This window comes from Rattus rattus, chromosome 10 (assembly GCF_011064425.1).
Source record: "Rattus rattus isolate New Zealand chromosome 10, Rrattus_CSIRO_v1, whole genome shotgun sequence".
Classification (NCBI taxonomy): Eukaryota; Metazoa; Chordata; class Mammalia; order Rodentia; family Muridae; genus Rattus; species Rattus rattus.
The window spans coordinates 15,953,150-15,968,879 of record NC_046163.1 but is presented as its reverse complement, the minus strand read 5'-3'; the positions used below and the strand labels follow the sequence as shown (position 1 = coordinate 15,968,879).

General features: G+C 37.2%; 1 protein-coding gene and 1 non-coding gene across 2 annotated transcripts in view; both read left to right on the top strand.

Annotated features, from left to right (window-relative positions):
• Window positions 1-15,730, top strand: part of Dpp10 (dipeptidyl peptidase like 10) — a 101,109-nt gene that overhangs the window by 38,217 nt on the left and 47,162 nt on the right. The window contains exons 6-9 of the mRNA XM_032915754.1: window positions 6,566-6,657; window positions 7,231-7,278; window positions 12,252-12,373; window positions 13,745-13,792. Of these exons, the coding sequence (XP_032771645.1) occupies window positions 6,566-6,657; window positions 7,231-7,278; window positions 12,252-12,373; window positions 13,745-13,792 (310 nt within the window). The remainder of the gene's footprint in view (window positions 1-6,565; window positions 6,658-7,230; window positions 7,279-12,251; window positions 12,374-13,744; window positions 13,793-15,730) is intronic.
• Window positions 2,735-2,866, top strand: LOC116911822. The gene has a single exon (XR_004389359.1). It is a non-coding gene; the product is annotated as a small nucleolar RNA SNORA17 (small nucleolar RNA).

Below are 15,730 nucleotides of genomic sequence, written 5' to 3'. Positions count from 1 at the left end.
GCATCAACAGGAGGAGAGGCCCTTGGTTTGTCAAGGCTCAAAGCCCCAGTATAGGGGAATGTCAGGGCAGGGAGGTGGGAGTGGGGTGGTTGGTGGCACCCTCAAAGAAGTGGGGTAGATAATAGGTTTCTGGAGGCGAAATCAGGAAAGAAAATACCATTTAAAATATAAATAAAAATATCCAATACAAATAATAAGAGGAAAAGCCTATTAATAGCAAGAATCTTTCCTAAAATGAATTCCCATTTACAGACTTCCTGAATAAGGGTAAACCTTTCGCAGATTATAGAGAAATTTGAAGCAGGCTACCTCAGGGAGATTACCTGCTAGCTATTGGTTTGTCCCATTATGGCTCCTGACTGAACGGAAATGCACATGGTCTATGTACATCCTATGCAGGCACTCACATATATGCTCAAATAAAACCAATAAATATTGGATAAATAAACCTTGTTGAAAATTCTAAGTTTGGAACCATATAATTACAATTGATTCTGAGTATTGCCCTTATCATAGACAATATTTTTCTAGGGAAACCTGTACTGGGGTTTAAGTGCCATACTTTTCAAAGTCAAGGGTAGAATTTGTATCCAACCTGAGCCTCTTTGTCATATTGAGAATCTATTTTCGAAACATGTTAAAGATGCACAAATCCAGCTGATCATCTGTGTTCATCTATCTCAGAACTCCCTTCAAGAAAATAAATGTAAAAAAAAATTGAAGAAGTTTATGTGTAGGGTTGGAGAAATGACTCAGTACTTATGAGCAATTATTCCACAATCACCAGTTTGGACCCAGAAATGTCTGTCTGTTCTTAGAGGAGCCGGGACAGAAGGAGTGGTCTTGATGGTTTCCAACTAAGACATTCTACATGCACAGGTTCAGAAAGAGACTGTGCTTTGGCAGAACAGGAACAGAATACTGTAAGAGGACACCCAGTAACCATTTATGGCCTGTGCTCACAGGCATAGGCATATGCACCTTCACACATGCTCATGTACTCACATGGGCACAGAAGTATAAACATTAATAAATAGTTGCTTTCAGAAACAATGAGTGCCTTCTGGTTTGTGTGAAATTGTTTCCCTGGGCAGTTATTTTCACATAGCCTCTTATTAGTCTCTCTTCTCATCACTGGGACAAAATATTCAGCAAAAGTAGTATGACGAAGGGTTTTCTTTAGAGTTTGAGGATAGTCCATCATGGTGGGAAAGCATGATAGCAGAGGCTTGAAATGCCTAGTCTTATCATATCCACAGTCAGGAAGCAGAGAGAGATGAATGCTAGTGCTTATCTCATTTCCTCTTCTTAACTAGTTCAGGATCCCAGTCCAGGATGGAGCTGGTCACACATTGGGCACATCTTCCTTCTTCAGTTAACACACTCTAGACACTGCCCCATGGACATGGCCAGATGAGTGTCTCTTCGGTGCTTCTTAATGGTGTCAGGTTGAGAATCAAGATTAACCCTCACAATATCTCTCCCACTCAGAGAATGATAAACAAAGTTCCCTAATTATTTGAGATAAGCAGCTGCACTGACATTTTCCCAAACTGTGAAATAAAAGAAAAAAAAATCTCACTGTTGCATTTGCCCACTTTGTCTGAACAGTAACAAGCAGTTTCACTCAGGAGAGCTGACAATTCCACTCAGAACAATATTAAGTTCCATTATTGATTATAAGTACTGTAGAGAATCACATGCCTGTGATTCATAATCCTATCACCTAATCAACCTAATAAAAGGTTTTCATTAAATTTCACTACTCTATCTGATTAGGACATTGTCTGAAAACAATGAGTTCATTTCCTGTGATGAATAGACAGTAAATTAAAGCATGATATTTTTAAGCAGTATAGCATCTTTCTTATTTAATAACTATGAACTCTGGGCCAAATTTAATATCAGATATTTGAATAAACAGGAAGTTACCATGTAACAAACACAGGGCACTGTTAAATATGCCAACATGCTTCTAGTTTGGGAATAGAAATTGCTGGCTCACATTTTGCTTCTTTGCATGAGATAACATCATCATCAGTTCAGAGTGTGTGTCTCATGTCTAGTCTCCACTACAGCCATTTTATTCTAGATTTCCAGCCTGCTTCAGAAAATGAATAAAGTTTTACTCTTGTTCTCTGCCTTATTCTGAATTTAAAGTTAAAGTAAGAGTTGAATTGAAAGTATAGTGCCATACTGTAGCTTCTCTCTGAACTTTACCCAGGGTGTCTATTCTGCCAAGTTTATATAGAAGACATATGGATTAAACAAAAGATATATCTCTGTGTCATAACAATTTATATGCTTTTCTACATTGTTTAATTTGTATTCCTTCCCTTGAGAGATAGTTCATCTGATAAAGCTTCCTGTGGCCAAGCCTGTTATCATGAGTTCAATCACTGGGATCTACATGGTAGAATGAGAGGCCCGACTCCCACAGGTTCTCCTCTAACTTTTACAGATATGCTATGGCACTCACACGCACACACACACACACACACACACACACACACACACACACACACACACACACACACAATGTGAAAAATGTAAATTAAATTATCCTTCTGTGACTTTGTTTTTTTGAAAGTGTTTGAAAAACTCCCTGAGATTCAGAAATCCCCCTGTCTGACCTAATCAAGTCTCTGCATTTGTTTTTATGTGCTCAAAAATAATCTAACAAATTCTGATTGGTTTGGACGGTGTTGCTTAGAGACCATAAAAACGTCAATGTGCTGCCCCTAGAGACTTGGCAGGTATGGCTGCTGTATCACATGTGCGTCGGTAGGTGGCAAAGAGGAGAGGGGCTATGTCTATGATCAGTGTTCTGATCTGTGAATATCTGACTGATCGGTAGCCTAACAATCTTTTAAAAACAAAATCAACCTGAGACAATTACCACTGGATCCTGGATCCTGTAGTGACAGGAGTCTGTTACCATCAAAGGCCAGGTAGAAGTCCCTGATCTGAGTTGCTGCCTAAGAACACGTTTATGTCTGAGGGCTGTGCAGAACTTGCTATTTGCCTCACTATTGTGGAAGATCTGGCCCTGGGGTCAAGAGAGTGGGAGATATGACCCTGCTCCTAACCAACTGAAGTACTATGGAAAGCAACCTATTCATGTGGTGATTGCAGATGAGGAAATCCATGACTCTGGGCCTGGGAGAGCTGATCCTGGCATTGTTTCCTATGTGGTTGGGGTAGAGAGATCCTCCTCCCTCTTCCTAGCTCACCATTTGCCACAAATGGAATACAGAACTCTGTGATCATGAGAGCAGGAGGGCTGGCCCTGCCCTTAACCAGTTCCGACACTCAGAAGACTGGGCCTGAACCTCACCTGGGCAACACAGCAGTGCTGACCCTAATGGGGTGTGAGCATGGGAGAACTGGCCCCACACTTGTTCATTGTGTGGTAACATATCTCAAGGGAGAGACCTCACTCTCACCCCTTGCCACATATGGCAGGCAGGGGAGTTGTCCCCAAGTTCATGAAAGTAGGAGAACTGGCCCTATCCATCACTACCTTTAACACTCAGGAGGTCAGGCTCTGAACCTTACCTGGGCACCACAGTAGAACTGCTCTTGGTATGGAGGGTATGGTGGAATGGATTGGGATGTGTATTGCTGGTGAGTTGCCCTAAGAGCAGGAGAGCCAGAGGCCAGCTCAAATACCTCTCAGATCCAGACCCAGGACTTTGAATTGTCCCACCCAAGGATCTATCCCATCAGTGAACTGCTGGAGTGCATAAAGGAGCCTTCCTACGGATACAAAACTACAGGATCTATCTCCATATCAGAAGTCAACAACAGGATATCTGAGAGGAGTCTCGGTAAGGTTCTAGTTTTGATAGAATAGCAGAAGATAGAGGTCTCGAACCAGACCAACAAGCCATTGCAACGAACATTTGCAAGCAAAAGGGTGTGACCAAGCATGTATACTGAGGGGCATACTGTGGCATACTGCAGCTTCCATAATGATATTTATTCCCTCTGTTGTCAGAGAGGCTGCAAGTTGGAGGGTAGTTACAATATTTTTTCCCTAATCTTAAGTATGTAACTTTCATAGTCATATCTTAGGTCTCTGAGACAGTCTCATATTTTCGCATACTCAGAAATCTATGAACCAAATGAATTTCAAAATATTCACAAATATAAAAATTATGTTTTATGTGATGTTTCACCTTGAATTTGACATCATAGATGAGCTAACATATTGAAGTATTAACTCGCTGTTCTATGGAGCAATCAAAGTAGATCCTGAAAGCACGTGAAGAAGCTGCCTGATACAGTTTAGGATTCCATGCTGGTCTTTGGTGTGCAACTGAAAAAAGATTCCCACAGACTTTCTGTCTTCTTACATTTGTACCTTTGATCTCCAAAGACTTGAGACCTATTATTACCTCAGAAAGTACACAAGATTTATAAGAACAAGATTCTTCTCATTTGCTTTCCTCATTTCATTGAGACAGATTCTGGGGATGTGAACCAAGCATACTATGTAGCCAAGGTGTCACATGACTTCTGGTTTTCCTGCCTCAGCCTTCTGAGCAAAGGAGGTTACAGGCCTGTATAGAGTGAGCAGGAACAGAGCATTTATGAAGCTAGTGAATGTAAATCAATACCTAGAAGACTAAGAATGTTCTAAAGAAACAGAGTGGCACACAGACCGTGTGTTCATTTTCTGCTTCAAGTAGAATTGGAAATAAGATGTAACAAGTCCCCCATATCTATACATCTATACATATCTACACATCCAGATATCTATATTCAGTACATAGTTACATCAAAAATGGCTTGGGAATATTCCCCATGCAGCATTCTCACAGGACAATGATATAAAGTTTGGATTAAACTCCAGTAGTCACAATGTTTCAAAACCAAAGGGTTTTTTTTTTAATACATATAATTTCTTATTTTTCACACATAATTGAACACAGGGAATATCTCATTGTTTCATTTATCTGTGTTCCACATATCTAGGTCTACTTTGTTTGTAAACTCTTTAGTACATGAACATAGACATATTTTATTGCCAACTGTGACTTTAATCTTTTAAATGCATTTATTTGTTTGTGGATGCAGTCCTGTATGTGAGGTTGTGTGGAAGTGAGAGGAACGGCACTCAGGATGTGGTGCTCTCATTTCATAATGAGCTCTTGGAATGAAACTTGGGTCATCTGCTTGTGTGACAAGTGCTTTTATCCACTGAGTTATGTGATTGTCCTTGGCTTTTACTTTATAAGACCTTAAAGATCTTGGGTTGGGGAAATCTCTCACAGGCCCCAGATCAACAGGTCTTAACCTGTGGGTTGCAAAACTTCTAGGGGATGCATATGAGAAATCCTGTCTAGAAGACATTTATACTATGATTCATACAGGTTGCAAAATTACAATTATGATGCAGCAATGAAATAATTTTATCATTGGATATCACCACAGCATGAGGAACCATATTAAAAGGTTACAGCATTAGAGAATCACTTCTTAAGATCAGGAACAGCAGTCAGTTAATGATTGCTAAAAAGGATGATTCAGCCTTCGCCAAGATTGTGTCCCTTCTAGGTCATTCAGTCTCTAGTAGTCAATTAAACACCTGTGTACATGAGCCATGTTAAATGAACTCAGTGGGATACATTTACATAAATGAACATATATGAAAAAGCAAATGCCCACCATTCCTGGTGACACAGGCCTATCTTCCAGTACTTGTAAGGCTGACTCATGCATGCTAGTGCCTGCCTCCCATCCAGCAATTGGGAGGTTAAGGTAGAATGATCTCAGTCTCAAAAACAAACAGAAGCATGAAAACCATCACACATTAAGAGTACGTATATTTCTTCTAACCAAGACCTCCAATCGTAGGTGTTCTCTCAGTCATGTACCTCAGGAGCTATAAGAGAATACCTTTAACAACAAAAATGTGGGAGTCACAGGTGCAGTCTGAAGCTTGAACAATTTCCGGCATTCCGTAGCACAGTCAAATGACTGTGCTTGGATAATGGTTTGGATATTTCAAAGCTAATAAGAAAGATGTGTGATGTTTCTTTCTCAAGGAAATGGTGCACATCTACAGTGAAGGACAGGATAAGCCTGAGCTGATCAACCTGTACTGGACAGAAATAACCTGTGACTAAGTGTAATAACTCACACATAGAGAGTAGAATGATAAATGTTGGAGGGAGTAGTCAGTTTTGTCTTGGCTTCAATATTTTACAACATACCAAATGTTACAGCACAACACACATATGGAAGGTAGAGAATAAATAGCATTGCTTGGTCACTGCAGTTTCTTCTGAAATGTTTGCTGTGACACTGTACACCTGCATTTCCTGTATTGTTTACCTATGGCTCAGGGATAAAGGTGCTGTCCCATCCTGGTCTTTTTATTAGAATATGTGTGAGTCATTGAATTTAGTGTAGGAAGCCTAAGTTGTTGAGAAAAAATTAGATGAAGCAAATGCTGCTTGTACTATTATTTTAACCAAATAAGAAATCAATATTTTCAATTTTATTTTATTATGTATTTATTTTCTTATGTTTTATCTATTATTATTTCTTTTTTCAGAGTAAAAGCGAGCAAATTACGGTGCGACATCTGACATCAGGAAACTGGGAAGTGATAAGGATCTTGGCCTATGATGAAACAACTCAAAAAATGTGATTGTTTTTGCTTCTCTACATGGGCTGCCATCAGCATTATCAAGTGTAATCTTTTCTATTATTAGAGAACTATTCTATGGTTGTGTGTTCAAGCAACCCATGTAAAAATAACCCCTTTAGAAACATTGTCTTGGAGCTGTACCAGGTACTGCTCTTGTAGAGGACCAAGGTTCAGTTTCTAGTACCCATAGTCTCATAACTACTTGTAATTCCAGCCCCAGGGAAATCTGATACCCTCTGTTTGCCTACATGTACATTTGCACACACATACAATTAAACACATAGATACACATAGAAATACAGATACATCTTTATAATTGTTAACCTTCCTTCATTCACAGACACTGTACATAGACCCAGTTCTACCACATACTTGTAAGACATTGGAAAATCAGGACGATTATTTTATAAAAAAGACCAATGTATTTCTTGGATACAACAAATTCCTATGTCTGAATAAAACAGCAGCCACTGTCAGTCTTTTTGATGGGTTAGAAAAATTCAAGTGAAAATTAAGGTTGAAGGAAAAAAAAAATCTACCACTAAAACTTTGCTTTTCTTTCCAAACAGCTACTTTCTGAGCACAGAATTTTCTCCCCGAGGGAGACAGCTATACAGGTAGGTATAAACTCATTTCCCCCAGGTTGGCTTTTCAGAGGCTAAGAACACAAATGGAAAATGGCATGGAAAGAAACTCAGATTGTTTTCAATATGTCAAGGGGAAATCATACAAGTCTCAATATGACAACCTCAGACTCTTGGTCTTTTCTCTTGTGTGTGTACCTCAGGAAACATAGGAAGCTACATGTTGAACAGACTTTTCTCTCTTGATATTTTCTTTGTTTCTTTCTTTTTTATTTGTGGATAACAAAAAGATGCACCTCACATTTCAGAGAGAAGAAAAGGCAGTCTATTCCAGAGCCAAATATAAGTGGCCATAGCAAGGAAACAGATTCAGATCACTTCAAATACAGAATTCCAATGAGGTAACAGTGGAGCTTTGTAGTAATAGGACAAAGACAGTCAAAAATCAAGATACTTTTCAGGTGCATCCGTGGAAACCTCAGTTAGACAACTTACTGCAAGTCTCGGGAATCTGTGCTAGAGTTCTCAGGTGCCAGCACCTGATGACATTCTTAATTTAGAAGTTGGTGAAATTTAGAAGTCTTTTCCTTCCTAAATAAAGGTGCCAATAAACGGCTCTTAGAACAGCTAAAATAACCCAAGACTGTTTGGCTCTGATCCTGCAGCTGCTCTACAATCACTTAACTGTTAAGCAGTCATTGATTTCTACAATGTCCTTGGAAATTCAGTCCACACTGCAAATACACAACAATGAAGATATGACAAACCTGAATATAGTTTTCTTTTTATTCCCATTACTTTTTTATTGGCCTTACATCCTGATTGCAGCCCTTCCTCTCATCCCAGCCCCACTCACCCTGCCACACACAGCTCCTCCCCTTGCCTCTCCCCTTTTCCTCTGAGAACAGAAGGTGCCCCACTGCTCCTTATTTCCCCCACTATCATGTACCTACCCCTCATGGCAAAACAAGTGACTGCAGGACCAGACTCATTCCCTACCATTGATGTGAGACAAAGCAGCCAAGATAGGGGAAAGAGATCCACAGGCAAGCAATAGAAACAGGGACATCCCCCGCTCTAGCTGTTACTGGACCACATGTAGACCAAGATGCACATCTGCTACATATTTGAGGGAGGCCTAGATCCAGCATCTGCATGCTCTTTGATTTGTGGTTCATTCTCAGGGTCCCAGGAGTCCATGTTAGTTGAGACTTTTGTCTTTTTGTGAAGACCCTATCCCTTCTGAGTCCTTCAATCCTTCCCAGGACTCCTGGAGCTCCAGCTAGTGATTTTCTGTGGGTCTCTGCATCTGTTTAGTGAGCTGATGGATGAAGCCTCTCAGAGGACAGTTATGCTAGTCTTTTCTCTGAACACGTAGCAGAGCATCATTACTTTTCATAGGACCAATCTCTTCAAAAAGAACCTCACAGTCGTTCTCTGGTTCCTCATCTGTCACCCTCTGAGTGCCCAGGTTTTTCCAGACATGAGATTTCTATGTTTCTTCTTTATCCACTTTTATAGTTTTACATTGTTTTATATATATATATATATATATATATATATATATATATATAAATTTTCTCACCACTACACATTACAGACATTTTCATAATTTCCTAGCAATCATTCCTTCTGCACCATCTCATGTTGAGTTTTCTGTACATTAATCAATGTGTCAAAAATAAAATTTATTCCTATGTAACATAATAGCATGATGGATGGGTCTCTGAATACAAATTCTGTCAAGCAAAGTTTTTTCTTTCTTTCTTCTTTCTTTCTTTCTTTCTTTCTTTCTTCTTTCTTTTTTTGTTTGTTCTTGTTGTCTTGAGGTTCATAAAGTTAAAGAGATTATTGGAAAAAGTAGATTCGTTGAGTCTAGGAGGTCCTCTGCTTAATCAAAGTGTAGCAATACATATGTAAATAGTTACATCTGCCCAGTATGTCTACATATGAAATTAAATTAATCAAGGGCTTTATAACTCAACTCTTCAACATTAAAATGCCTCCCCATTCTGCAAGCTCTCAACAGGACCTCATATGTCTTTTATTTTGAGCAGTCAAAGGGCTTATTATTTCTGGATTCTACATGCACTTCAAATTTCCATTTCACATACCCGTTTTAAAACATGTCAAGTCTGCCGTGGTTTATTCTCAATGGAAATTCACCCTACTTGAGAAGTTTTACCTCTCCTTATCAAGTAGCTTATACTTTATGTTTGGAAAGTAAAAATGTATATAGAGGACATGGGATATAAAGTGCTCACCATAATCATGGAGACTGGAGTTTGGATTTCTGCCTCCTATGCAAAAGCCAGATAGAAGAAAATCCAGCACTGGAGAGGTGAGGATGTGGGATTCCCAGAGCAAATTGGCATGATAGACTAGCAAGAGTAGGCAAGCTTTCAGTTTATGGACTGCCCAATTAAATGAAATAGAAACCAATTGAGAAAGACATATACAAACGTGTACATACACAGGAGCACACACCCTGAAGAATGACATATCTCACATTCACAACAGGTCTCCTCACTTCAATTAACACAAATAAGGAAAATTCTCCGATATTATCTCTCAGATCTACCAAATCTGGATAACTCACTATTAATATTCTAAGTTCTGTGAGGTTGACAATGAAAACTAACCCTCATAACCATGAACAATGGTTTAGAGATGTACATCATATTTTATTTCTCTCATTAAAAACAAGCAAAAATTCTAAAAGAAATGACCATTGGAGATTAAGCTCTGGTCAAGGTCAGTGGATGAATTTGCTTGAGACTCTTTGCTCTTATTCGTTTAAATGAGTCTTGAATCACATCTACTATTTAGATATGTGTGGTTTCTTGTCTTGTGACTATAACACAGAAATTAATTTGTCCCTGACCTGGACTAGTGCAGTGATCTTCCTAGAAAGAGAATAGAGTTCCAAAAAATATCCTCTTACATGGCTTATGAATTGCCATTTCGATTGACTGTAAAATGGAATTTGATCCAGAAAATTCGGTCAATGTCTTGCTTGAGCTTTAAAAAGGTCGGTTGTTGATTTAATTAATGGTAGAATCAGAACTTTTGATCCAGTGTTAGTGTTTTTGTCTAAAAGCATTGTGAAAGATGCTGGGTAGATATTTAGTGAGCAAAGTACTTATTGTAGTTGCCTGAGGATGAGTTCTGATCCAGTGCATCCATAGTAATAGTGGCTATGAATGCTTGTAATCATTGTCTGAACGGGCAGAGAGACAGGAGGATTCCTGGAACTTTCTAGCTAGACAGTATAGCTGAAACAGAAACCTTTGGTTTTAGTGAGAGACTCTGTCTCCAAAACATAAGGAGAGGGGAAACAGATGGTAACACCCAATATCAGCATTTGGCTCCTGCACATGCATACATAGGAGATTACTCCTAAATTCATCTGCATATTCCACATGAACACACACTTAATAAGTAAGTCTTAAATACCAGTGTAAGTCTCCATGGACCTTGGATGTGAAGGCCTTATTGAAAGACAATGGCTTCAAATCTTAGTGTTACCAACCCAGCGTGGACTATATACTAACTCTCTAGAATGGTGGTTGGACATCACTGCGGCTGTATTTAATAAAACTGAATTGTGACATAAAAATGACTTAAATGACAAAATTTATAACCATAGTTCAATAAATGTATGTGGTTATTTTACAAGTCATCACAGAGTGAATATTTAGGTACCTAGTATGTCTGTGGATTGTCATGATCTCACAGCATTTCAAGTATGAAATTGTAATTCTGAGGGTTGCAAATAACACTAAGAAAGAGTTCCTTCTTCCAACTTGTTCCTTATATATTTATATAATATATAAATCGTGGCCCATTTTAAATGTGGTTGAGAACACTTTGCTAAAATAAGCTTTTGTTAGTATTATGTGTAACAATGTCCCTATGACATTTTCATACATGCATGTAATGTATTTAAGTCGCGTTCACTCCCTTGGCCTCTCAGTCCTGTAGATCTTCTTCTTCTTCCTTTCAAGCTACTGTCATGTAGTATGTGTTGCAGGGAAAATAGGATGGATACAGAGATAGAGAAAGTTTTGTTAGGGTTATTTATGGGAACATGGGCAAATTATGAATGTCTAAACCACAAAAGGAAATGACTCTCCTTCTTTCAAGAGCCATTAGATGCTAACAACTCCCCCAGAATAGCCATCATGAGTCCTCTCTTTTGGGGGAAAAGAAAGCATATATTTTTATCACGCTTTCTGCCCTAAACACCATGCTCATAAAATATAGACAAAAGCTTTTCTGTTGACTTTGAATGTCAGAAGTATCTCATATATTTTCAGACACAGTGTAATTTCTTTCCTAAAAATCTCAGTGCCCATCTTTAGTAATACAAGTTAGGATAGTGAATTCTAATGTTTAGACTGTTGAGGTTACAAAATGATGACCTTCATTTAGAGAGAATTTTTAGAAACAATTGTTCATCCTTTTGACTGATATTTATTAAGGATTACTTATCTTTGCCTGTATGAACAAATTTTCTTCTAGACTGCACATAAAAAACAATGTAGAGACTAGAGATATCTCAGCATTTTAATTCTATACTGCACTAGCAAAATATGAGAGTTCAGTTCTCAGAATCCAGATGCCCTCTTCTGGCCTCAGGTATCCACACATATGTGCACATATACGTATAGGCATACACATAACCAAAAATAAATATTAAAAGGGGAAATAGAATTAAAAGTAAATTGTAGTGAATCCAATGGGAATTGGTATGTTTATTTAGTTTTATGTATTTAATACTTATATGCATATCCCATATTATTATTATTCCCCAGAAAAAATGCATGTATCCTAACTTTAATAATGGAAAGTAAATTTGCATGTGTTGGAGGAATCATAAGTGACGAGAAATTTTCACAGGAGCTCTCAGGCAAATTTTCTATTTGACTGCATTTAAATATTGATGTTGTTAATTTCAAGAGTCTATATTAACATTATTTCTCCTTTTTGCTTTATTTTTCTAGTGCTTCTACTGAAGGACTATTGAGTCGTGATTGCATCTCATGCAACTTTAGGAAAGAAGATTGCACGTATTTTGATGCCAGCTTTAGTCCCATGAATCAACATTTCTTGTTATTCTGTGAAGGTTAGATAGTATATACTTTTCAATAGGATTCAAATGCATACACTTTTTAAAATCAATTTACATTACCATCATTAATAGGTGTTTATATGTCATGAGATTCAAAGCTTAGACCACTATTTCACTTAGAGGAGGCCAAAGGAGGGCATCAGACTTCATGGAACTGGAGTGCTGGTTGTGAGCTTTTCAACTTGAGTACTGAAAACTGAATCCCCATTATTTCCAAGGATAATACATGCCCTAACTGCTGAACCATCTCTCTAATACGTTCAAAATAAAAATCTTTAGAAATTTAAAAAGTAAAGTGGCTGTATATCAAAATGGATATGTGAAGAGGTAGACAATTATTTTGACAAAACCACAGTACAATCATAATTTACCTACTTTTTAAAAAAAGAGTCTTCCTCAGAAGAAGTAGTTTTTTATTAGGAAATGAGGACCATTGGAAACAAAAGAACCTACTGCATTGGTAAAATACTTTCCTTGTAAGAATGAGGACCTGAGCTTGGTTCTCATAAGTAACATTAAAAATATGTTTAGTATGATGACATATAATTATAATCCCAGTCCTTGGAAAGAGGGGCAGGTAAATACCCCAGGGATTGCTGGCATCCAGCATCACCTACTTGGCAAATTCCAAGCCGGTATGAGAAATTATTTTTAAAAGAAAAATCAGTGGAAACTGAAGAGCCATGCCCAAGTTTGTTTTGACTTCCACTTGCACACACACACACACACACACACACACACACACACCTTGCACGCACGCACACACACACACACACACACACACACACACACAAAAGGGGTGTATGTTCACACAGAACACCCATTCTTGTTTATATAAGTATTTGGGGTTTGTACGGACTTACTTCCTCTGCTCTTCTTAATTTGGTGCTGAGCAATAGCTCCCACCTCTTGTTTTGTTTTATGGTAATAAAGCCATAGCCTCACATGGATGTTTCTAGAGAAATCTTATAAGAATATATTGAAAATAATCTATTTCCCTTTAATGTGGCACTGTACTTCTTAGAAACAAAATGGAATTTATACATCCCGTGAAATATAATGAATGGCATGAATTCTAATTATTTTGTTTCTGTTTCATGGTATTTTAAATATACATTACTTCCTTTTTAGAAAAGGAACTCTGTCATGTAGTCTTTATAGTAAACATGACTTAGATGTTCTTATTGTATTTATTTACTTGCTTGTATGTGTGTATGTGTGTATACATGGCATGATGCATATGTGGAAATCAGAGGGCATTTTAGGAGTCAGTTCTCTCTTTATACAATTGGCTTGGTGGTACATACCTTTGTATGTTCAACGATTTTTTTAAAAAACCTTTAATTGTATATTTTTAAATTCTAGGTCCAAAGGTCCCAATGGTAAGCCTTCACAGTACAGACAACCCATCAAGTGAGTACCAGAGAGGGCATTTTTGTAAATAATAGTTGGCCTTCATCATGGGCAAAGTAGAGTTTTACTTTGGTTGGTTTGTTTTGTTTTGTGTTTTAATTCTGAGTATCATATTCTCTAGAACTTTCCTCAAAGGGATCCTCAGGACAAAAAATGCTCTGTAAAGGATTTTATGTTGATTTTATTTATGTTATTAAAGCAGCAAAGTGAGTCGTTTGATCACCTTACACCTTAGATTAAATAATAGCCATTTCTGAATCTAAATCCCACGAAAAAAGATTGACACATTCGTGCATTCCCACCTACTTGCCACTGAGTTTATAGATCATTTCTTCAACCCCATGTAGGTTATGTTCCACCCCAATGCTCTTTATAGATATTATGATATTTTATAGGTCATAAATATATCTATTTATATTGGAAACACTATTTGCTTGTGTGACTTAGGGGTAGAGGGTCATGGAGCTCCCTTCTTTTTTCTGGGAAAGAAAACATGTTTTATTCCACTGTTTAAGGTAATATCAAATTAAGAAAGAGTGATAATTTTTTTGGAAAAATTATAAAACATTTTATGTGGTTTATTTTATTGTATTTGTACTAAATATGCACACATATCTAGATAGATAGATATAGATATATATTCACATATGTCTGTCTATCTTATTCATATAATCAGACAAATTTAATCATAAAACATGTTACCAAATAATGCATCAGAGATACATTGATGAGATAGTTATGTGTTTAACTTGAAATAGAATATGATAAACTTTAAGTATAGTGAATGAGTAAGTAAATGATTGAGTCAATTTTCTTTCAAGATTTAGTAATTGTGTTTTTTTTATATTTCACTTGTATGTATGTGTGTTTATATGTTTAATGTCTGTACACACACCACATGAGTACAACAGTTCCCACGAAGGCAGCAGGAATTAGACCTTGGGAACAACATTTATAGACAGTTATGAGCTACCCAGTGTGAGTACTAGGAAGCAAACCCAGGTACTCTACATGAGCAGGATACACTCTTAGCTGTCGAGCCATCTCTCCAGTACACTGCTGAGCTAAACTTAGAATGAATTTCTGCATTATAATTCATTTTCACCCTGTTGGTCACCTTTGTTTTCTAAATTTACAAGGCCAGAATTTTTATTCTTTAGTGAGCTTCATAATCTTTTAAATTTACCTGTTTTATGTGAATGTGAATATATGCTGTGTTTGTTCAAGTGCCAGTGGAGGTCAAAAAGGGTGTCAAATCTCCTAGAAATGGACTTATGAACTGCAGGTTGTAAGCTACTTGGTATGGATATGGAAACTGTGTTCAAATCTGTAAGAATAGTACTCATTCTTTACCACTGAGTCCCAGCTATGTAAGCTATACAATGATAATACATTTTTACTGGTTAACTCATGTAAGTCAGAGCATCCCTGAGATAATTTATTTTTATTATTTCATTTTACATGTAAAGAGACTGAGTTGCAGACAGATTAAAGGATTTAGCTAGAGTCATATAAATATATAACAGAGCCAGATGTTAAATGAGACAATATGAATTTTGAATAATTTTTTTGTCATGGTTATATTCTGAGTCACATTTTACAATGCAGCCCTCTTGCTTAGATGGTTATATAGGTATAAATGTGTAAAACTGGAGGGAATGTGCCATTCTGGAAAAAGAAAGGCAGCCCATGCTTAATAATAATATGTTATTATTATATAGTTTATATAGCTGAAATTACATAAAAATTTATAACTTGTTCCTGTGAAGATAGATTCTGGATTAGTGCTGTTTTCTTGTATGGCTGAAAAACAGCTCATCATTTACTTCAATTTCTCTTTGCTTCTTTATCCCCATCTTATTCTAAAGATTCTACTATCTTAAATGAGACGTGCTAAATTATTGAATCTAGTTAGTACTCATAGAAAAGATAATTATT